The sequence below is a fragment of the Suricata suricatta genome, chromosome 13 (assembly GCF_006229205.1).
Source record: "Suricata suricatta isolate VVHF042 chromosome 13, meerkat_22Aug2017_6uvM2_HiC, whole genome shotgun sequence".
In the NCBI taxonomy this organism is placed as follows: Eukaryota; Metazoa; Chordata; class Mammalia; order Carnivora; family Herpestidae; genus Suricata; species Suricata suricatta.
In genome coordinates this window covers 4,427,452-4,450,358 of record NC_043712.1, presented here as the reverse complement: position 1 = coordinate 4,450,358, position 22,907 = coordinate 4,427,452, and the positions used below count along the sequence as shown (strand labels likewise).

Here is a 22,907-nt window from a genome sequence, read left to right as displayed (position 1 = left end):
GAGCGGCGGGAGCGGCGCGAGGGCCCGGGGGCCGAGCCCGAGCCGCAGGCGGACGGCAGCCTGGCCGGGGCCGCCGTGGGCGAGAAGAAGGAGCTGGCCAAGCGGAGCTTCTCCAGCCAGAGGCCCCTGGCCGACAGGCAGAGCCGCAAGCTGGAGCCGGGGGGGTTCGGGGAGAAGGCTGTTAGGCCAGGTGGTGGTGACACCTCTCCCCGCTATGACGGCCAGCAGAGTGGGACGCCTTTGAAAGCCAAAAGGTAAAACGCAGACCGAGCCCCAGGCCCTTCTCTGTTGCTGCAGTTCCGTTAGTGAGCCCGTTGTTTCGAGCAGCGCCCGTGCATGCGAACCCGCCGCGTGTCCGGCGCCCCGACTCCGTCCCTCTGCCGTCCTCCCGGAGGGCCCTGCGTGTGAGCGTCTCCGTCACTCGCTCTTCCGCGGCTTGTCTGCCTCTCTCATGGCATGTCAGTGTCGTAGTTGTGGCTTGAAAACTGAAACCCAGTCTTTAAATGGTGGCCTCCCCAGCACGCGTCCCGAGAGCTCAGCCTTCCATGAGTAGCCTTGCCGCCCCGCTGAGGGGGAGCCCCCTGGGCACTGTGCTGGTCCCCCAGATTCCTCTGCCCCGGGGCTGCTGCTCCCCCTGTCCTGCTGGGCCATCTAGCCTCCTGGCCCTGTGGGGACTGCTCCGCCTCCTGATGGTGAGGAGAGGTGAGGAGTCTCCGGGATTGGCTGCCTCCTGGTGGTAAGAACCAGGCATCGGCCAAAGCAGGTGAGCTGCCCGAGGCCTTGTGAGCGGCTCCCATGGGACCTAGAGGCTTTCGGGCGGCTCAGCGTGCGCTTGGCTCGCTGCCTGCAGGCTGCCCAGAACCCAGTCCAGGGGAGAGCGTGGACTCGCTTGTGCAGCCTGATCTGCGCAGTGCCTCCCGATCTCGCAGTCTGGGACTGAACATCCCCCTGGAGTGGAATCTGCTCTGAGCCCCAGAGAGGGACCCCAGGAGAACACTGGTCCTTCTGGGTGTCGGGCTGGCCTGGCTTCCCAGGCCCCAGATGCTGACACTGGGCTTGGCTTCTGACTTCTGCCAGAGGCCTTACCGTGGGGCCCGCCCTGGCTCCCGACTCCCTAGTCAGGCTCCAGTACCAGGAGTGGAATGTGCCGTGGCCCTGCCTGAGTGCCCCCCTTCGTTCTCTCCCGTCTGCAGCCCTGCTGGGTGCGGCACGTGGCGGGGACGAACCGAGGCAATGAGCCCGGGGAGGGGTCAGGGAAGGGCCGTTGTCCCCGTGAGCAGGTGGTGCCGCTGCAGCAGCGAGGCCCATGGAGACCTGGCGCCGGGGAGCCGCTTCGCCTGCACGGAGGGGGCCCCGCGAGTCAGGGCCCTGCAGCCACGCATGTGCCCGGGACACGTGCCGGTCGTCCCCCTCTCTCCTTCCCAGCCTCCGGTGGCCTCTGTGCTAACACGATTCTCCTTCTTCCCAGGTCCCCCGACGATGCCTTGCCGGCGGGTCTTGCTTGCAGCAGCGGGAGCAGCCACTACGTGCTGGAGCGGGCCACTCATGGCGCCTCTGACCTCCCCGAGGCCTCCCGCGAGACGGCAGAGGACGCGGCCAAGCTGGTCGCTCAGAGGGCTGGCGACCAGGGCGAGACCATGAAGCAGTTCGACCTGAACTACGGAAGTGAGTCTGTCCCCTCACGGCTTCAGGCCCCACAACCAAAGGCCGAGGCGGCTCCCTTGGGCGGCTGGGCTTGCCCGTTCTCGGGGCCCTCGCGGCCTCGGGGCAGGCGGTGGGCCCAGGTCCATGGCGACCCTGGTGAGAACAGATGCGGTCCCTGCGCTCCTGTTGCTCGCAGCCTCGCCACCCCCCCTGCTCCCCAGCAGCCCCATGGTGTCCCCGTTTTGCAGAGGGGGACCCTGAGGCCCAGCGAGGCTGCATGATGTGTCCAGGGCCACGTGACTGTTTAGTACCAGAGCGGGGACTTCTGTCTCCAGAGACTCTTTTCTACTTTTTCTTTTTTTTGTGTGTGTGTTTTTTCTTCTTTCATTTCTCTTACAAACCCTTGTGTCGAGGGCTGACTTTCAATAGATCGCAGCGAGGGAGCTGTCCAGAGACTCTTTTCTTGGCTGTAGCGCTTACTGCCGTCTCTGGTGTGAGAGAACCAGACGCCTAAGAGGCCTGGGGAGGGTGGAGAGAGCTGGTGGGTTTCCTCGGACCACGAATACGCTCTGTCCTCAGAGCAAGCGGGAGGGCTGGGTTATTCTCTTTTCTGCTGAGCGGAGACACTGTCCCTCCTTGTGACTTCTGGGTTCAGATTCCATCATTGAGAACTGCGGGTCTAGCCCCGGGGAGGAGAGTGAGGTGGGCGCCATGGCGGCCGAAGGCTTCATCGAGGTCCTGACCAAGAAGCAGCGCCGTCTCCTGGAGGAAGAGAGGAGGAAGAAGGAGCAGGCCGTGCAGGTAAGGGGGTGTGGGGTGGAGGGCAGGCAGGCACAGAGAGACCTGGAGCCAGGAGAGAGAGAGCTCTGAATCCGGCCCAAGGCAGAAGAGGGGAGGGAAGGGGGGCCTTGTTACGCAGCGTGCTGTGTGTCCTGCACCCGCGGGCCCTGTTGTCGTGTGGAAGTAGTTCTCATGGAGGGGGACTCGTCCTAGGTGACAGCAGGACGCAGACCTTCCTCGGGCCCCTCCTCCCATCACTCTGGCCTGTGTGGGACGAGATTTGTCACCTGGGGCGTCATGATGGTTGGGGACCCTATACTCAAAACAGGCCTGGACGCCACACACTTGGTCTGTCCAGCTGGTGTGCGCTGGCTTGCCTGTCCTTCCCAGGGCGGAGGTGGCATGGGGACGGATGTCGTTGGCTGAAGCCTGGAGACGCCAGCGTTCCTGCACCCCTGGGGCCGTTCCTGGTGGTGTGGTTCTGGGCGGGGGGCGGGGGGGACCTGTCATCCTTTACGTCTGGGCCAGACAGCAGCACTCTTTTCCCCGTAGGTGCCTGTCAAGGGTCGAGGTCTTTCTTCCCGCATTCCTCCTCGGTTTGCCAAAAAGCAAAACAACTTGTGCCTGGAGCAGGGTGACGTGACTGTGCCCGGGAGCAGCCTGGGCACGGAGATCTGGGAGAGCAGCAGCCAGGGTAAGAGCTGGGTGCTTGGGCTCAGCTGCTTGGTCTGCAGCTGTCCCCAGGGCCTGGGGCCTCTTCTCAGAGGGCATCCTGCTTTGGGGCCGTGCATGCCCGTGCGGCTTTCCCCGCCTCCTGCCTCCTCTCCAGAGCCACAGAGTTAGATACCGTGTTGGCACCGCCTGTGGCCAGAGCCCCTGAACAGCTGTAAACTCCCCCTGCCTAAGGTTTGGGGCAAGGGGGCACCACTCCTTGTGTCCGGTGATCTGGACACGGGAGCCCCCACGCCTGCACAGCTCAGGTGCTGGGGGGCGTCACCTCGGCTCCTTTGCGCCCGACAGGCCCCCTTTCCCGTCAGCCTGTGGAGGGGCAGCTGGTGACTGCCAGGGAGGGGGACGGAGTCCGAAGCTGTCCCGTTTGTGCTGCATGCTGGCCCTGATGCCGGGCGCTTCTGGCCGCTCTCCTGATGCTCTCCTGAGCCAGACAGGCTTGAGACCAGGCGAGGAGACCTTTTGTTTGGAAAATTTCTCTGAACTTAAAAAAAAAATTTCAAACCCAATGCTCCTTTTTTTCCCCTGGTAACACAAAACCACTTTTTTAAAAATGTTTTTTATTTTTGAGAGAGTTAGCGGGGGGCGGGGTTCAGAGAGAGAGAGAGGGAGACACAGAATTGGAAGACAGGCTCCAGCCTCTGAGCTGTCAGCACAGAGCTCAACGCGGGGCTGGAACTCACGAACCATGAGATCATGACCTGAGCTGAAGCCAGACGCTTAACTGACTGAACCACCCAGGCGCCCCAACAAAATCACTTTTTAAAAAAATGTTTATTTTTGAGAGAGGGTATGAGAGAGGGAGGGGCAGAGGGGGACAGAGAACCTGAAGCAGGCTCTGCGTTGACATCAGGGAGCCCGACATGGGGCTTGAACTCACAAGAGCTGTGAGATCACGACCTGGGTGGAAGTCGGACCCCCAGCTGACTGAGCCCCCCAGGTGCTCCTTAAAATACAAAACCATGTTAATCAAGCAGGTTCTTTAATGCCTGCGTGGGGCAGAGCCCTGGAGAGTCCGCGGGAATCAAAGCCTGAGGCCTCACTGGGGAGCCTAGAGAAGTTAGCCGTTTCTGGTGTGTTAAACAGAGTCGCCAAGGACCCCAGAGTGCAATGACGTGACCCCAGAGCCACATGAAAAACACCCCAAATTTTGGTGGGTCCCAGGTGTCGGTTCTTTGAATGTCCTATTGTGTTCCTGGCTAAAACTTTGGTTCCGGCACATTACAAATAACGCTGGACGATGTGCGGCTCTTGATTGGAAGTATGATCTTAACTGTGAGTGGATTCGGTAGCCCACACGAGCAGGATGTCACGCTCTGAATGTCCACGAATACTGCCAGGCCACCGCCAGGAGCGGACTGGACTGCACCCCTGCCCTCGGGCCTTTGCTGCCAGGACCCGCCTCCCGGGCGCCCAGCCCAGGGGCGCATGCTCGGCCGCAGAGGGTCCCTGGCTCTGAAAACAGCACGTCAGGCTTTGCGTGCCTACACAGGGTCTGTGGCTTTGGTGGGAGTTGCGGGGTGGTCCTTGAGAGCTGAGGGATACCGGCCCGGATCCTGGAGAGACTTACTGAAGCTGCTGGCTTGTAGAAACAAAAGGTCAGCTTAGGAGACCCGTCCGCGCCCGGGGAGGGGACGGCTTCCTCACGGTGTGACGGAGAAGCCGCCGTGCGCCTTCCCGGAGCACACAGCGGACGAGTAAAGGGAAGCACGCTTCTTGGAGTCTGTCTGAGGATGCCGGGAAGGTGGCAGAAGCTACCAGAGCAGCTCCTGGGGCTGTGCACGGGGTCAGGAGGCCGGAAGGGGCCCGGTGGGGGGTGTCAGCTGTGCCAGCCAGCCGGTTCCTCCGTGACGCCCTCCCTGACTCTTCCTCCTGCTCCCTCGGGCAGCGCTTCCCGTCCAGGCCCCAGCCAACGACTCCTGGAGTAAAGCCGCCGCTGCCTTCAACAGCGCCGAGCCTGGCTCGGCTGAGGTGAGTGGCCACCGAGGCAGCCCCCCGCCGCCGGGCCTGGGCCTCGTGCACCCGGCAGCCAGCCCAGCCGCCCCGTTCCGCAGACCTGCGCTTGGTGCTGACCTCTGGGGAGGGTGGGCGACCACCCAGCCTGCGGTGGCAGGTGCCCCTCTGGCCTGGGCCACGAGGGCATGGGCATGGCAGGGCCCCCCCCCCCCCCGGCGTCCACTACGGGTCCCCTGATTTTGACCGTGTCTTCAACTGCTGGGCACTTGGTGGCTCAGGGCCCAAGTCAGGACGGGACTCGAGGGGACGATGTGCTGGGGGTGTGTCCCACTCCCGGGACAGCCCGTGTCGGGGCCTGGGGTCCGGCTCTCACGCGCGTTGCCTTGCACAGCAGGGTTTTAAGAGCAGCCAGGGGGACAGCGGCGTCGACCTGAGCGCTGAGTCCCGGGAGTCGTCCACGACCTCGTCCCAGCGCAGCTCCCCGTACGGCACCCTCAAGCCGGAGGACGTGAGCGGGCCTGGCCTGGAGCCCAAGGCTGACGGCCACAAGGAGCAGGCGCAGAAGCAGCCTGAGCCAAAGGTCAGCCGGCGGCGCCTCCGGGGGCCGGGACTGGGGCCGTCGCCCCTTCTCTCTCCCCTCTTCCCGGGGCTCAGAGCTGGGGACGGGGGCCCTTCTGGCCCAGGTTTCTCAGCGCCTCTGGTTTCCCATCAAGGACTCAGATCAAGGCTCAGGACAGAGCAAGGAGCACAGACCCGGCCCCATCGGCAATGAGCGCTCTCTGAAAAACAGGAAGGGCTCTGAGGGGGCCGAGCGGCTGCAGGGAGCCGTACCGCCCGTTAACGGCGTGGAGATCCATGTGGACTCGGTGCTGCCGGTGCCGCCCATCGAATTCGGAGTCAGTCCGAAAGTGAGGCTCAGATGTGTTTCCTTCCCACCCTGCCCCTTCCCGTGTCCCCCGTGGTTTTGAACTTGGAGAGGGAGGGGAGGCACTGAGACAGGGGAACGTAGAAGGAGCAGGCGAACGGAAGCTGAGCCGCTCTCTGGGGGGAGCATGTCGGCCTGCAGGATGAGCAGGTGCCGCTGAGCTGCCTTCTAGATTATTCTGACACCAGCCAGGGGATCTCCACAGTCTCTGTCAAGGTGGCCAGTGGTACTGAGGGGAGTACTGGGGGGTCAGAAGGTGGCGTCCTTTCTTGGGTGCCGTCTGGTGAATGCTGCCCAGTAGGTGTCTTGACTCACTGAGACGGGATCAAATTAATGTCGTGTCTCTGCCGAAAGGTAGGCGGGCAGAGGTCTTCAGTGAGCTCTTCCTCCTCTAGGACTCGGATTTCAGCCTGCCACCGGGCTCGGCCTCCGGTCCCGCGGGGAACCCGGTCGCCAAACTTCAGGATGCCTTGGCCAGTAACGTGAGTGTGTTTTCCCCTCTGTTCACCGTGCTAGCAGGTCCTGGAGAGAAAGGAGCAAGCCTTGGGGGGGCTCCGAGGCCAGGGGAGGGGCCACCCCCAGCTTTGGGGTCAGGCAGACTTGGGGGTGCAGCATAACGCATCTTCTAGCTGGTTACGTGTCCTCGGGCAGGTTCTGTGATCTTACTGCGAGAAATTGGGATTCCTGAGGTCTTTCTGGAGTTACGCGTGTTTGGTAGTGCCGACATAAACCACTGTTTTTACCCAGAATCCCTATAATACGCCGGCAGGCACTGGGCACGGATGGGAGGGGCTGTTGGCCACATGCGTGAAGAAATGTAACCAGTTCCCGGTGGGGGCAGAGACAGGACCTGGGGGGGGGGGGCTCCAAGCTAGGCATCAGGGGCTGGGGGCGTGGAGGTGGCTCTCCACAGCCGTCTGTCGAGGGAAGTGGGGAAGGCCACTGTCCGGAGCAGGTGAACTTGGTCTCTGCTGCTGGCAGCTTCATCTTGGGGGTCTCGAGTGCACGTGGCCAAAACCGAAGATGCAAGTTTTGCTGTCGTGTTGGCTCCGTGCTTGTCGTGTTCCATGGTGTCCTTTCCCTTCCAGGCGGGGCTAACGCAGAGTATTCCCATCCTGCGGCGCGATCATCACATCCAGAGGGCCATCGGCCTCTCCCAAATTTCCTTCCCCACCGCCGACCTCACCCTGAAGGTAACACACAGCCACTCGGGTGCCTTAGCTCTCGGAGAGGCGGGGCCGCGTGCCATCCCGGGGCTTTGATCTCAGCCATCCCCCCTTGCCTTCCAGATGGAGTCCGCACGCAAGGCCTGGGAAAATTCACCCAGTTTGCCAGAGCAGAGCTCCCCGGGAGGCGCGGGCTCGGGCATCCAGCCCCCATCCTCTGTGGGCGCCTCCAGTGGCGTCAGCTACAGCTCGTTCGGCGGAGTCTCCATGCCGCCCATGCCCGTGGCCTCCGTCGCACCGTCTGCTTCTCTTCCAGGTATGTCGCTGCTCGCTCGCCTAAGCCAGCCCAGGGAGCCGGCATGGTGCGGGCCCTGAGGGTGCAGGGGTGGGAGCTTTTTGGTGGGCCAGTGGTCCTGGCCTCACAGGCGCGACCCACCCCTGGCCCTCCCTGCCCCCCTGCATCCCCTCTGTGGTGTGGGAAGCAGACCAGGAGCAAGCAGAGACAGGGCTGGGAGTCAGAGCCCGCTTGTGCGCAGGGGCGGTGTCCTCTCCGCCAGCCCTCCGGGCTACGGCCCCTTCCTCTGAGATGAAGCTGGCTCTTTGTGGCTTAGCCCATGATACCTCACAGGTGGTGGCCGGTCTCTACCGCTCCACAAGGGAGAGGGCAGGGTCTCAGTGGTGCAGTTCTAGGGGACCCCCTGACCTCCACCGTGGACTCGGTGCGGGGAGACAGAGGAGCAAGGGGCTGAGACCAGGGCTGCCCGAGCCACAGTGAGGAAGGTCATGCTGCCCACCCTCCTGGGCCCGTGTTCCCCGAGGGGCGCGCACGTGTGGGGTGCAAGCCCGGCAGCAGGGGACCGAGCACCTCGATTCCCCGGGAAAGCGTGTGCGCGTGGTCGTTCGCGAACGGCGAGACCTGACTGTCCTCTCTGCTCTCGGGTCCCGTCCAGGTAACCACCTCCCGCCCCTGTACCTGGACGGCCACGTGTTTGCAAGTCAGCCTCGGCTGGTTCCGCAGACGATGCCTCAGCAGCAGAGTTACCAGCAGGTGACGACGGCCGACAGGCGGCCCCGTGGGGGACGGGGACGCAGCGCACACTGGGACCCACCTCCTTTCTGGATTTGCTCACTGTCTCACTTTCCGAGTCCCCTCACGTGTGTCGCCCGGTGCGCAGCCTATCCTGGCAGGCAGGACGTGTTTGGTGAACGAACACAGGAGAGACAGGGAAGAGGAATGGAGCCCGGACTCCAGACTTTCTGGAGCCCCTCTGTCCATTCTTCCTGTGTCCTAGGTGGGGATTAGCTGAAATGGAATTCTCTTTGGTATCCTTTGGTATCAGGTATCCTTCTGATGAAGAGAAGAAAGGCCTAGACTCCCAGGCATGGATGCGTTAGAAAGAGGTAGTCTTAGAAACGTGCAGGTGTTTGTTTTCATGCAGGATGGGCGTAGTTTCTGTGCTGCGAGGGGCGGATTTCTGGAAGTCTCCCTCGTGAAGCCGGTGCGGGGCCTTCGATGGTCTGGCACCCCGCGCACCTGTGTGCCAGGATGGTGGGGCCCTTGGGCAGAGGCAGACTTGGGGACAGAGAACAGAGGACTTGGCCAGCCCTGATCTCTTGATGAAACACGTTCTTAAAGGTCATGTTGTTGGTTTTGTAAGGTGTCCGAGGTTCAGGTACCTGGATTGTACCGCATGTAACTTACGTGTAGGTTTCCTGTTGGCCGTTCCTTCTAAAATGCACGTCTGTGGACCACTGTGGCCAGAATGGGTTCTTGCCGTTGTATAGAACCCAGTGTAGGAATCTGGTTTGGGGTTGTCACCTAGGTTTTGCATTTTCCCCAAGAGCAAGGAAAGCACCAGAAGGACATGCTCCAATTTGCTTTTGGGGCAATGTTGGAGCTGCTGCGTGGAGAGAGGGGTGGGGGTGGTGGACAGCCACCCTGGAGGACACTGCAGTCACCTGCCTGGCTTCCCGTCCGCAGGCCGCCGCTGCCCAGCAGATCCCAATTTCCCTCCACACGTCTCTGCAGGCTCAAGCCCAGCTCGGACTGAGGGGCGGGCTCCCCGTCTCCCAGTCTCAGGAGATCTTCAGCTCCTTACAGCCCTTCAGGTGAGGTGCAGCCAGAAGCTCAGACCCCTGCTGCCCGTGGGTGGGCCCCTTTGTATCACTGCTGTTCCGAGTCTGCTTCGGGGTAGGGTTGGGAGTGTGGTGATCTGGGTCCCTTCCGAGTCATTATTAATCTGCTGGAGGACCTGCCGTAGGTTTGATGGTACTCGGGGGGCCTTACTTCTCCTTCCCCTTTCACCCTACCCCTTCTCGGTCCCTCCCCCTCCCCTCTGCCCGTCCTCCCATTGTCCACCACCCTTCGTGGGCTCTTCCCATGCATCTGAAGTCCTGTGCCTCTGGCATCCCGTGGGTTGTCCTGTGCCTTGTGCGGCCTGGACGGTTTCATCCGTGTGGTCGTGTGAGGCTCACACTGGGGTGTCAGCACCGTCCAGGAGCCTGTTACAAATGCAAATTGTCAGGCTCTGTCCCAGGCCTTCTGAGTCAGAAGCTCTGGGGGCGAGGCCAGCAATCTGGGTCTTAGCAAGCACCCCGGGTTGGGGGGGGTGGTGGCGTGTGCTCTCGCTGCGGGCCGCCGGTGCAGTCCTGCACCCGACCCCCCTCTGCGTGGCTCTCACAGATCTCAGGTGTACATGCACCCCAGCCTGTCGCCGCCCAGCACCATGATCCTCTCTGGAGGCACAGCCTTGAAGCCCCCCTACTCGGCCTTCCCGGGCATGCAGCCCTTGGAGATGGTGAAGCCCCAGTCCGGCTCCCCCTACCAGCCCATGAGCGGAAACCAAGCCCTGGTCTACGAGGGCCAGCTCGGCCAGGCTGCCGGCCTGGGCGCCTCGCAGCTGTTGGACTCCCAGCTCCCACAGGTCAGGAGTTCGGCCCCTCTCGCCCAGAGCCTGGGCTTTCTGCATTTGTGCTTGTTTTCTCCCTTTTATATTCCTCTCGCCGTGTGGTGACCTACGTGCTGTTTGTGACCATTGGGACTGGGCTCGGGCCTCGAGCCCCTCCCGAGTCTGTCCCCTGAGAGCACGCTCCTGCAGCTTCTGTCCCGCCCTTGTCCTGGGGGCTTGGAGAGGAGGTGCGCGCGTCCTCCTGGCGTCCCTGCCAATGCTGCTGGCCCGCCCTCCCTGCTCCCTAAAAGCCCAGTCTGGAGCCCCTAGTGGCTACTGCTGGGCCGGCCTCTGTGTGCTGTGAGTCCATGTTGCGAATCTAGTGTTGGGCTCCGTGTCTTCGTCTCCCGTGACCGTCAGCGACGTGGGACAGCTTTGAGGGTCACCCCTCCCCTCCTGTGGCCCCTGGCCCAGTCTCTGCTGCACAGCTCCTGCTCTAGCTGCTGGCGGTTTTGACGTCTGCGTAGACGATACTCTCGTCTCTGTACCCACAGATGTGTTCCCTCCGCCGGGACCACGGCCCCCTTGCCGCCGGGACCCCACTGTGCCCACGGTCCCGCTTGGATGGGTCACTGCTAGAAACTGTACTCTTTCCTTTATGTCAAGCTTACGGGTCCTGCCTGGTCACCAGCTCTGCTTTTCTAGCTCTTTCTCTCTAGCCCCCCAGCTCCAGCCACCTTTTCATTGCCTTCCCCCTTTGGGCTTGCCACCTTCTCTGCTCAGCTTAGCCAAGCCGCCTGCTGCCTTTGCCCGGGGGCCCCCCTGCGGTGTTTCCACCTTGAGGAGGTCCAGTCCTGCCTCTGCACAGCCGTCTGTGCCCGGAGGAATCCAGCCCCCGGCAGCCTACCCGTGGCTGCATGCCGGCAGCCGCCCTCAACAGCCCCCCTGGGATTCCTTCCAGACTGGGAGCCGCCTCCGCATGGCCTCCCGCCCACCCGCATCTTGCTTATGGTGTCGCCAGAGGAACGAGACCCGGTGTCCGTTCTCCTGCCGCAGGGTGGGCTGGCTGTGCTCAGCGGAGGCCCCCGTGCCCTCCAGCCGGGCTCCTGCTCGCTCCTGCAGCATGGCCCCCCGCCCCCCCGCCCCGCACACGGACGAGCTCCAGATTACCCCCCACAACCCTGTCGCTCCCCTTGTCAAAGACGAGACAAACTCTGCTCAGCTCGCACATCAGTTTCCGGTGGTGATTCTTTGCTCTTGTCCTCCTAACCCATCGGCAGCCCTTGACCCAGAGACGCTCAGTTCACGGGCGCCATCCCAGCGAAGCCCTCCTCGTCCCCTGCCTGGTCTGTGGTTTCTCAGTGTCCTCTGGCCCTGTGGCTCTGCGTGCCATCCAGAGCGGTCTCCCCGGTGCCCCCAGGCGTGTTCTCCGGCCAGTGGGCTACCCGTCGCCTCTGGCGTCTTATACGGCATCTCCCGTGTGACACGGGCCAGCATTGTGTCCAAGACCTGAGCTCTCCCTGCCTTCCTGGCTGCTGTGTCCGTGTCCCCTGGAGGTCCCCACTGCCCCTCGTACCCCTCGTCCTTCCGCAGGTCCTATAGGCTCTACCTGTGGAAAGTACTCCGAACCCAGACCTGCCTCATGCCCTCCACCCGCTCCCTATCCAGGCTCCTGCGGGGGCTCCTCCACAATCTCCCGCCTCTGCTCTTGGGCCCGACGGTCTGTTCTCAGCACACTGGCCAGGGTGCCCCCTGAAACAAGTCTCCAGAAACCCAGCTCTGTCCTGCTCAGCCTGCCCGTGGCAGGGGTGGGGCGGGGGGCTGGGGTCTTGAGGCCCAGGCTGCCGCTCGTCTCAGTGATGCATTTCCAATAGATCCTTCTGACCCTCCAGTGGACTCAACGCAGGGGTGAAGAGGACAGTGACTGAGAGACCAGCGGCTTCCCTGTGCCGGGCCCCCCTCCTCCCCCCCCCCCCCCACCTTGTTCTGACATAATAGCCTTCAGAAGGATCCAGTCTCCAGTTCCAGGACCCCTGAACCCCAGAACCCAGTCGAGTCTTGTTTTCTGTCACCTTTAGAGGCAAAGCAGGGGAGGGGTTTTGTCTTGTGCCGCGCAAAGGAGTCCAGAGATACACATCCACATGGCTTTCGTCTCGGGGGGCTCACTTGCATGTTGCTTCCTCAGATGCCCTCCTGACCTTCCTTCACTCCTCCCCGCCCCTCACACACATGGGTTTGCAGCCTGTGCTTTGCATGCCAGGTCCTTGCGGCTCCCCGGGCCTGCCATGTCCTGGTGCTTCCCTGGCACGTAATGTGCACTTGGGAGGCCCCTGCCAGGCGAAGGGGTCTGGGGTGCACTTGGCCCCATGCAGCCCCAGGGAGGAGCCGCATGCGTGGCCCTGGGCTCGTGGTCATCCCCTGCCCCGTTCTGGCCCTCAGCGCTGCCCGCCCCCCCCCCCCGAGGGTGAGCCTGAACGGGAACCCGGGGCCTCTGGCTGTGCAGAGGCCTCTCTCTCGTTTTCTGGGAATGAGATCCTGGAGTGTGATCTGCGCTTGCTCCCGGGGGCGGGTGTGAACAGTGGCCTGTGGCTTTGTCCCCAACATCTGTGCCTCCTCTTGACTGCCCCTGTCCTCCAGCAGCTGACCATGCCGCTGCCGGGCTCCCAGCTGCCTCTGCCACGGTACGGCTCCGGGCAGCAGCCCCTGATCCTGCCGCCGTCCGTCCAGCTGCCGCAGGGGCAGAGCCTTTCTGTCGGGGCCCCCCGCCGAATCCTTCCGCCTGGGTCCCAGCCTTCGGTCCTCAACACCAGCAGAGAGGTAAGGATGACTCCCTCCGGCTGCGTCCTGGCGGGACCCTCACCGGCTAGTCAGGAGCCACTGTCGGGGCAGAAAGTGCCAGTGGTCAAGGTGAGGCACAGGCTCGGCCTCACAGACTGTGGCTTTCCTGCTCCAGGGGAGCTCCTCTTGGAAGCCCGTGGCGGGACCCTCTGGTTCCTGTGTAAGCTGGCGACAGGAACCAGGGCGCAGCGCAGAGAGAGGGGTGCGGCCGTGGTGCCTTGGGCCTTTGGCCAGGGGAGCCGTGGTGGGGCTGTTTCGGAGACCAGTCCCCAAGGTCCCCAGAGAACAGGGCTGGGGCTGGGCTCTGCTGGTGGCCGTCCTGGTGGCGATGCGTGGTGCTCTCTCCCCGCTGCACTTCCGGAAAACAAAACCACAGAGCACGGGGCCCTCTGAGCCCAGGTTGCACATTTCGTTAGAGAATCCCTCTGTCCCCAGAAATCCTCCTCGGCTCTGCACTGGGCGGTTCCGTGAGGGCCAGGCATCTCCAGGGCCATCGAATAACCCCTCGTTCCTTCTCGGTGTCTTTAGTCCTCTCAGATGGAGATGAAGGGCTTCCACTTTGCCGACAGTAAACAGAATGTTCCTCCAGGAGGCTCCGTGCAGTCACCACAGACTTACAGGTAAGGAAACGCCCTGGGGGCCAGATGCTGCTTCACTGAGTACTTGGTCTAGATGTGACTCGGTGGTTCCGCAGAGTCCTCGGGGCCCAGGGAGAGCCGCGGAAGGGCGCTGAGGCTGGGTCCCCTTGGAGGCTTGGGTCACCTTCACCTTGAAGTGTCCGTGCTGCGATGCGCTCCTGTTTGACTTAACCATGGGGAGACCGGGAGCTGGCAGGGCGCTGGGCTTTTAATCATCATCATAAAACAGCCCAGTGTGGGAGAGCTTTCTGGAAAGGTGGGGAAAGGAACAGCAGCTGCTATTTTACTAGTGTGAGGCCCCTCCCAACTGCTCACAGCTTTCTCGCCAGATTTTACAAACCATTGACTGGCCAGGAGGGTACATGCCCTTTCCTGGGGCCGCCTGTCCCCTGCACTGGCTCTCCGGCCCTGCTGGGACCCGTGGCTGCTGGCCTCGAGGGGCATCCGTGCCTCCCACAGCACGGACCGGCCCCTTCTCTTTGCGTCCCTGGCCTCGGTCTCTGCCTCCCGGAGCTGCCCCAGGTCCCTTACTTAGCGGATCTGGGGGTGGCTCTGTGTGAATCCCTGTGCTCAGTTATTCTCCTACTAGAAAGTGGAAGAAGTGGAGGTTCGCTGACCTGCTCGCCCCCGAGGAGGGGGGTGTGGGCACGGGGAGGTGTCGTGCTCTGGCGTGGGGCCCGCGGGCAGGTGCAGCTGACTCTTGTCACAAGTGGGAAAGATCTGGAGAGCCCTCGGGCTGGCGGGGCGTGGGGGGGGACAGACGTGCGCGACCGGCAGCGCCCTGCCCTGTGCGAGGTCAGCAGCCCGGGCCCCTCAGGCGGAGTGCTGTCGCACGTCAGATCGCCACCTTGAGTCTTCGTGCAGCGGTCACGCTGCCCGTCGTCCTGCGGTGTTGAGGCCCCGTCCCCTGTCCTGTCCGTCCGGTCACTCCATGCTTCCACCTGCATTTCCAGGGAAAGGCATTGTTTTGTGGCCTTTTTCCCATTCCATCGTCTTGTATGTTCATTCATTCTCTCGGCTTCATTTATTTTTGTTGATTTGTCTTGTTTCCCAACCATGTTTTTCACATAGGTCTTTAGGAAAGGTGCAGCCCGACAGCCACCGCAGAGCAGTGAGTGTAGTTTGGATTAAGGAAGGAAACTTCATGCATGAATAGATGTGTCTCCGCGGCCACCACAGAAAGCGTGTTTAGCCGCGTCTGGGGACAGAGACAAACCCGGAACGTGGAAACTCCTAGTCACCGTGTCCACTTAGCAGAGGAATGGCAGCAGCGGCTCTTTGGAGAGAAACTATGCAGAAAACATACCTTAACGAATAGCGTTTGTTTTGTTGGCATTTTAGTGGGGTCGGGGAAATTGGTATATCTTTATAGGGCAGTGTTTCCCACGTTTTCTGGAAACTGGGCTTCTGAGGCACGTTCTTCCAGAAAAGAGCCCTTGGGTCAGATTCTTGGACGTGCTTATTGGGAGTCGTGCCCCTCAACTCAGGGTCTGGGTACCCCCACCATCGAAGGTCCTGATGATCTCTGCACACAAAACTCCTCAAGCTTTTGCCCACAGAATCTTTTTCTCCACCAGGCATCTAATTAACACCCATGAGCCCTGACGTCCTGAAAGGTTTTTGTGGCTCTGGGTTTCTCTTTCTGCCCTCCTGCCCCCCCGCTCCCCATTGTGTGAAAAAGTGAAAGCTAAGAACATGCTGAGGACCATTCCTAAATCAGCTGTGTAGACCACATGATCCCCCGGTCCCCCCAGACCCCGAGAGATGGTCGGTGCCCGTCCACCTGTCTGGTCGGTGTCTGCCCGCAGCAGGGGCCTTGGCCTCTGCACCATCAGGTGCGTTGTGTGAGCCGCCCCGGCGCCCTCTGCACTCCGGCTGGCGGGGCCTGGCCTTCCTCTATCCGAGGGGGCCTGCGCCGTGTGCTAGGCTTGACTCCGCTTCTCCAGCGACGCTCCTGTTCTCACCCCCTGCCTTTGGTTTTTTCAGGCCTAGCTCTGCTAGCCCCAGTGGGAAGCCCTCTGGATCAGCAGTTAACATGGGCTCTGTGCAGGGACACTACGTTCAACAGGTAGAAGATGGCTTTCCAGACCCTCCAGCCCCGGACGCTTAGGCCCATCTCCAGGCACCAAAAGAGAAGGGACTGTCCGACCCATTTGAGTGCCCCTCTCATAAAGAGAGACGCGCCCTAAGCGCTTCGACGGTGGCGCCGGGAGCCGGCAGCCCGAGTCCCTCCTGGCCGAGGCATCTCTCCTCTTGATGGGCGTCTGGCTCCTTCCTTGTCCTGCAGAGAAGGGAGGATGTGGAGTCCTGAGGAGGTGGTGCCGGGAGGTGGCGTGTCCTTCCCCAGTGGTTCGGGCTGTGAAAGCGCTGGGACTCGGTTAGGTGTGCGGGTCAGCTCGCGAAGCCGCGTGAGTGCGCGTGTGCGAGTGTGCGCGTGCGCGTGCTGCTTCCAGTGAGTGCTGTGTCTCGTCTCTGTCTTGGCTGGGTGGGGTGACACGTGGGACGCCTTCCCGTCTGTGGCAGGAGGGGTTTCTCAGGGGCACCGTTCTCGGCCGCTGCTCTAAACCGCAGTGGGGCGCCAGAGCTCCCACACGTCAGGCGCGGTCCTTTTCTAGAACCGCACCCCTGGCTGGCGGAGGTGGAACTCCGATGGCTCATTACACTCCTGGAGGGTCGACCCTCCTCGAACTACTTGAACTGAGCTGCTAGAGCTTCCTTCCGGAGTTCACACCCCGGTGGGGGGCAGGGTCGAGGCCGGCCGACTGTGCCCCGTCCGCTGCGCAGGGCTGCAGGTCAATGGAACCCTGACTAGGAGTCTTGAGGCCAAAGTAGGGTCCTGGGGAAGGGTCTCGGCAGAGCTGGAGGCAGGGGGGTGGTCCAGGGTTTGGGAGGACCAGGTTCCCCTAGTGGCCCCGTGCCCCTCGGCTAAATGTTCAGGAGTTCTGGCTCATGGGCTGCACTTGGATCTCTGTTCGGGGGCTTTTTACCCTCGGGGCACGGGAGGCAGGGATCTGAGAAGGCCTCTCTGGTCAGCCTTGGCTGTGCCGCTCCTGCAGAGGCCTGTGAGCATCGCAGGGTGCTTCCTGGAAGACTGGCCTCTTCCTGCCTCTCTGAGTCACTGCCCTCAGCACCCGTGGGAAGGGAGGGAGCCCCTCACGCCAGCGTGCCTCCTGCGGGAGTCCCTTCTCAGTCCGGCCCTTCCCCCAAAGGACGGGCCTCTGAGGGTTGCTCTTCCCCAGTGAGCCAGGAGCAGGCAGGGGGCGGTGGAGCTGTGTGTCCAGACCCGTGTGTCTGCCTCCGGGTAACTGTCTTTGTCCCCGTTCATCTGTCCAAAGGCCAAACAGCGAGTGGATGAGAAGCCCAGCTTGGGAGCCGTGAAACTGCAGGAGGCGTCCTCGGCCGCCCCCCAGATGAAGCGAACCGGAGCCATCAAGCCTCGGGCGGTCAAAGTGGAGGGGAGCAAGGCCTGAAGGTGCTTGGCCACGCCTCACCACCCCCTCCTCGAGGACAGGGCCGCCGCTCGGCTCGGACATCTCCCCAGATCCGCCGTCGAGGCACCTGGCCCGGGCTGAGAGACCTCCCTTCTCTTCTCCGCTCCCGAAAGCCCCGTCGTGCAGCCAGCTTGTCCCCGTGGATCTGTGACATTGACCTGCTCGCTTTAATACGGAACAAGCAAGCAAGCAAACGACCCCGTCCCCACGTCGTCCCCGCCTCCTTTCCACCGTGACTCTGGAGTGACTCCCGCCTTCGTGCAGTACAGATGACCCCGTCCCCCGCCCGCCCCGCGGGGTCCTCGCCTTCTCCAGCGCCTTCTCCAGTCGCCCCCGGCCTCCCTGGCCCCGGGCGCAATGGTTTTGCAGCAGCGCCATTGTAGTTGGAGGCTTTTTGTTTTAAAAAGCAGCTGAAGTTTTTACAAAGGAGTCAAGGAAAAGAAAAAAACACAAGCTATGTCTGCGTAGCTGAACTTTCCTACTTCGCCATCATCCCCCTCACCCGTCTGTTCGGTACTGCGCTCCCCTCGCACCTGCATCTTGGGCTCCCCCCACGCCCCCGCGCTTCCTCCGTGGGTTCCCCGGGGCCCGCAGAGACGTGGCGGGCACCCCGGGGGCAGCCACAGGCGTGGGAGCAGCACGCAAGACTGGGGCGGTGTCACGGTGGGGTTCCAGCCTCTGGCCTGAGGACCGCTGGGGCCCAGAGCCGGCCTGGGGAAGCCGATGACCTTTTTAGCGTAGGAATCATGCAGAGTTTCTGTCCCAGACTCTTCAACAGCCAGTGGGCGTGCAGACCCCTGGGCACCCGAGGTAAATCCTGGAGGCACACCATCACTGGCGTTTTCCAGGCTGACCTGGACGGTGCTGGCCCCGCCGCGCCTCCGCATCTGGGGCTCCAGCACCTGGGGGCTGCCGTTGGACCCGCATGCCCTTCTCAAAGCCTTCCATGACGTGCCCTCCTCTTTTCTTCCTGAGCCCGTGTCTTGTCTGGATTTTCCTGTCCCGCCACCTTTCACCCAGCTCATCCCTGGAGACCTCGAGGCCCCTTCTCATGGGGACAGGGGCACTCGGACGGTTGTCTGCCTGGGTCTCGGCAGAGGCGTGTGCGTGGAAGGCCGCGGGGAGGGGTCCCTTTCTCTCCTTTTTTATGTTTTTGCTCCCACTGGCAGCCCCAGTGGTTGGGACAGAGGCGCTGTGAGCGGGGCTGTGGGTGTCCATCTCTACAGACGGCCGGGGCCATGTCCCAGGGCAGGGTGGATGGAGGGTCTGACCCATTGGTCCTCAGCAGCCATGGGCGGCGCCGGGGTGGGGAAGAGACAGCCTCTGAAGTCTGCAGCGATGCCTCTCAAGAAATGTCTGTGTGAGCCGTTTTATGCTGTTTTTTTTTTGTTTCTTTTTAAAACAAGAACTAGAAGGAAATCGTCCCCGGTTTTGTCATTCCAGGGAGAGGGAAGGGAAGTGTCGAGTTTTGCACGTGCTTCGCAGAGCGACTAACAGGCCAGCCGTCCGCCTTGCTGAGCTGCCCCCACTGGCGGCTCCCTGGGGGACCTGGCTCAGAGGACAGGCAGCCAGTGGGCGGGGATACGCCCCACGGAGTCCCCCAAGTGCCACCGCAGACGTGTGACGCCCTGTGGCTCTGAGCTGTGTGTCAGTGTAGACCCGGGTAGGACAGGGCCTTAGGAAGTGCGCGCAGACTCCTGGTCGCTGTTCCTCGTCCTGGCCGCGAGGGTGCCGGGCGTCTGCGGGGCTCGTGTGCAGCTTCCCGCGGTCCCCCTCCCGCCTCCATCCTCTGACCTCTGACCTCGCTAACCAGCCGGGTCACTTTCATGCCTGAATCCTTACCCCGAGGTCCCTTCTCGAAGGGCCACTCACTTGATGAGTCGCCTGCCCTTGCCCAACCCATGTGCGCACCTGCTCTTTCTCTGCCCTGCAAGCGTGTGACTGCTGTCCCTGTGCCCAGCTGCCCTGCCCACCGCTCCCCTCCGCCACCGCCTGCCCCTGCAGGAGTCCCCCTCGCGCACCGCTGCCTGCACACTTGGAAGTGCGGCCACACCTCACGCCTAGTTCCGGCGCACGTTGCACGTCAAATGGAGAAAAGGTTTTGTCGTCTTGAGATTCAACAGAACAGTCCTGGATGCTGTGAGAAACTCCAGGTGCACCCCGCAGGCCAGCCTGCAGTCAGAGTGACAGTCCTCCCCATCTGAGAACACATGGAAACACAAGGTCGCCTGTTCTCCAGCCCTTCTCTCTACCCCTGTATTTTCTCTCCCCCCCCCAATAAAAAGAAGAAAACACTAGAATTTATTTATATGTATTGATGTTGTAGGTCTAGGCGAAAACCAGTAAATGTTTCACTGCTCTATTTATATATAATGTCTGAATTATTCTGTGCAGGAAAGGCCAGGAAATTGCATGTGAAGTTCGTGCATTCACCACCTCCGTGTGCCCGAGCTGTGGTCTCTTTCCCACTAAGTTGCAGATTTTAAATTGGACTTGGGGCAGAGGGCAGACTTGGCCTTCCCGGCGGCCCGTCCATTCCTTGGTCTGATGAAATGCAGTTTTTAGTGCAGAGGTGTTTTAAGGTGCAATATCCCTTCCTTTCATGTGGTTTTAGAACCAAGCTCAAGGTTAAATGGGGCTTGGGGTCTTATGTTGGTTTCAGACCGTCATCCTCAGAGCGCATATCCATGCAGAGGCCTCTGCGGAAGCCGTGGGGCCTTTGGAGGGAACAGGAGAAGACCAGCACTTACCTTTTATGCTGCTGGGACTGGGGGGAGGGAGCGGGTCACAGCTCTCTCGCTGTACCTTTGCCTCCGTTCAGATGCCCTTGATGGTGCCGCCCGTTGCTGGGCAGCTGGCGACCCCGCAGTCGTGTCTGTCCAGCGTCTGCGAGCTCGCAGAGCAAGGCGGTGGGGTATCCAGAGGCATTCACCCACTGAAATCCTCGCTGCCGGTTGTGTTCGGTCTAGTTTTCTTTACTGTTGTTTCGTCCCCCCTTTAATCCACATCACTATTGTTTTCAAACTTGGCATTCATACACTTCTGGCTCTGGGTTCCTCGGCGGAAAACAAGGATGACCTATGCATTCAGAAATGAGTTGGCTGAGTTCCAGAGCTGTGGCCATCCCGCCACTTGTGGGGAAATTGGGGTCTTGTTCTATACTGACGCCGGCTCCCTCCAACTAGGCCCTCGCCCTCCCGTCCTCAGGATCTGCCTTCTGGGTGGCTGATGAGGTTTGTGAGTGATGCTTAGAGCCAAGGAGGTGGAGGGTCCCAGGGCCATGTTCAGAGACGGCCCACTGAGGCAGCAGGTGGCAGACCCGTAAAGCCCCTCCCTGTTCTGTTCCCTTCCACCAAGCGGCTGCATGTCGCCTGTCAAATCTGTATCGGTCCCTTCACGCTTCTTGCAGAGCAAGCCTGGGTGAGAAGGTCTGTTGGAAATGGCCTTTCACAACCAAGGACACTGCACAGTGTCTCTGCTTTGTCACGTTCTGTGATGACTGGGAAATGGAGACTTCCGGAAAGCCAGCTCCTCCTGCTTGAACAAGGCAGACGGACCTAAGAGCTCACCTGGAACAGGGTGGCTCAGTGTTGGGGTCCCTGACACTGTCCCCTAGCTATGCACTCCTCCGGGACCGCCAGCGCTCTATCCGGCTAGTGATCTTCCACTTGCACCATTTCTCCACCTGGCTGGGTGGCAGTGGCCCCGGGACCCTTGTCTTCAGCATGTGATGAAGCCTCAGAGTGGAGATTTCTGTTCAGGCCTTGCGTGGATGACTTTCTGCCATTGTTCCAAGGGGATACTGTGCTCTTAAGCTTTTGACCTCATGCCTTGCAGAGTAAATGGGTTTGGGTTTTTTGTTGTTGAAGAGGGTTGTGTTTTTTGTTCCTTTTTGTTTTTATTTTGGCCTTTTCCTCTCTTTGTCTTTTCATGTAGACCAGATATTTGAAAGGGCAGACGATGGCTAAAGGTGTAATGTGCAGCTTGTTTATACATTTTTTGGGAAGCTTTTGCCTTGGATGGGAACCGGAATCATGGATTCAGCAGGCCATGGTGGCACACTCACCCTCCGCCCATTCCCTCTGGATCAGTACCTATTGTTTCTCCTTTCAAATATGTGATTGTACTAGCTCTTTCCATATGAAAGAATTCTCCTTATTTAAATAAAAAAAAAAAAGGCCCCAAAGCTGAGTGTCCTTTCTCAGGCTGTGTGTCCCTCGATTTTCTGTCATTTGGCGAGAGAAACCGAGAGCTGGAAGAGTCGTCCCCGAATGCTTAGAAGGAAATCCAGAGAGACTTGGCTGAAATGCTTTAAAATAAGTTTGGAGAGAGAGGGGATTGAAAACCTGTAGATGGGATGCATCTTCCAAATGGGTCCACGTTAGCAGTCCCTGTCCTTTACCCGGGTGGGTGATATTAGGGTGTGCAGGAAGTCTGCCTGCTCTCTGCCTTCCCCGGGCTTCTCATGAGAAGTGGGTGGGTCAGAGGAGAAAGGATTTTTGAGCCCCCCCCTTTATTAAACATTTTTAAGCAGGCTCTATGCCCAAGGAGGGTCTTGAACGCATGACCCTAAGATCCAGAGTTGCATCCTCGACCGACTGAGCCAGCCAGGTGCCCCTGATTTAACATGTTTTGTTTCTTGGTGTGACTCCTTTTGCTGGAAGGAGAAAGGAGTGCTGCATTTTGGGGTAGGAGGGAGGAGGCAAGAGTGGCCGGCGGTGATCCTCAGTTCTGCTGCCCCTCCTCCGCCCACCCCGCAGCAGCATGGCTGGGGACTGGGAAGGACATTTCACCCCCCAGAGTCACACTTCGAACTGTACCCACCTCACAGGGTAGTGTGGATTCAAAGGGGTCACGGCACTAGTTAACCTAGCTGCCTAGCACCAGTTAAGAATGTAGGAAACTTGCAAATTATCCCCAGATTGGACACTTAACATGGGAAATAATTTCCTTCTGAAGGTCTGGACTATGTGGAAGAATTGGGACTTGGGCATGCGCAGTCTCGGCTCTAACAGCCAGCCGGACCCTTCCGCCAGATTCACTGCCCCTAGGGACCTGTGGGTTAGGGAACTACACCTGGAGCCAGCCCCCCACTCCTCCCCAGGCCCAGCGAGCCCGCTCCCTCTCTACACAGCCTTGGGAGAAGCCTCCTTGTCAGAAGTAACCACCACATACCACATTTTAAAAATGTTTTTTAATTTATTTTTGAAAGGAAAGGTGTGTATGCACCAGCAGGGGAGGGACAGACCGAGGGAGAATATCTCAAGCAGGTTCCAAGGTGTCAGCACAGACCCAATGCAGGTCAACATCAAGACGCCGCCGCTTAACCGTCGGAGCCCCCCAGGTCCCCCAACCAGCACATTCTTAAGCGATGTTCTCTAATGCTGGGTTGACCAACATTCCCGGGGGGAAGCAAACTTTGCAAGCGATCAAGAACCTTAATTGTAGTTTTTAAATCTGCAGCACCCTTTCCGTCCATGCGAGGAAAACGCACCAGGAAGAGCGAGGCCCGGGAGAACGGTGGTGTCTCCGTCGGTTAACCGTCCGGCCCCGTCGTTCCCTGGCCAAAGGCGCCGTGTCTCCTGCAAGGCAGACTCCTCGCGGGGAGCGGGGACCGGAGGTGCAGGCGCCCGGGGGGGTTCGGGGTTCCGTGGGGCGTGGCGGCCGCCCTGCCCGCCCTCCCGACGCGAGTGCGCACCCGCGGGCTCGGGGCCGGCAGTCCCATGCGGGTTGCTCTCACTGAGGGGCACGCGGATCAGGCCCTACGGTCTTATTTTTTAAAGAGACACCGCAGCGTCCCCGGGACCCCGGAACACCCAAGCCGTTAACGACGGGCTACAGCGGCGGACCTC

The 22,907-nt window shown here is 61.0% G+C and overlaps 1 protein-coding gene and 1 non-coding gene across 8 annotated transcripts in view; both read left to right on the top strand.

The window, feature by feature from the left end:
• PRRC2B (proline rich coiled-coil 2B) overlaps nucleotides 1–21,241 on the top strand; it is a 57,978-nt gene extending 36,737 nt beyond the window's left edge. For 2 of the 7 annotated variants that reach the window (XM_029920228.1, XM_029920225.1), the window contains exons 15-30: nucleotides 1,469–1,665; nucleotides 2,300–2,445; nucleotides 2,977–3,118; nucleotides 5,042–5,124; nucleotides 5,501–5,689; nucleotides 5,823–6,017; nucleotides 6,430–6,516; nucleotides 7,123–7,227; nucleotides 7,324–7,516; nucleotides 8,151–8,248; nucleotides 9,182–9,309; nucleotides 9,884–10,124; nucleotides 12,726–12,905; nucleotides 13,455–13,546; nucleotides 15,551–15,632; nucleotides 16,900–21,241. In XM_029920228.1, the coding sequence (XP_029776088.1) occupies nucleotides 1,469–1,665; nucleotides 2,300–2,445; nucleotides 2,977–3,118; nucleotides 5,042–5,124; nucleotides 5,501–5,689; nucleotides 5,823–6,017; nucleotides 6,430–6,516; nucleotides 7,123–7,227; nucleotides 7,324–7,516; nucleotides 8,151–8,248; nucleotides 9,182–9,309; nucleotides 9,884–10,124; nucleotides 12,726–12,905; nucleotides 13,455–13,546; nucleotides 15,551–15,632; nucleotides 16,900–17,034 (2,293 nt within the window). In that variant the 3' untranslated portion in view covers nucleotides 17,035–21,241. Of the gene's footprint in view, nucleotides 1–1,468; nucleotides 1,666–2,299; nucleotides 2,446–2,976; nucleotides 3,119–5,041; nucleotides 5,125–5,500; nucleotides 5,690–5,822; nucleotides 6,018–6,429; nucleotides 6,517–7,122; nucleotides 7,228–7,323; nucleotides 7,517–8,150; nucleotides 8,249–8,540; nucleotides 8,602–9,181; nucleotides 9,310–9,883; nucleotides 10,125–12,725; nucleotides 12,906–13,454; nucleotides 13,547–15,550; nucleotides 15,633–16,899 lie in introns of those variants that run through there. The other 5 variants (XM_029920227.1, XM_029920226.1, XM_029920230.1 and 2 more) reach the window with 5 other exon arrangements.
• On the top strand, nucleotides 11,940–12,020 carry LOC115277169. Its single transcript, XR_003902274.1, has one exon. It is a non-coding gene; the product is annotated as a small nucleolar RNA SNORD62 (small nucleolar RNA).
• Nucleotides 21,242–22,907: the final 1,666 nt, after the last annotated feature.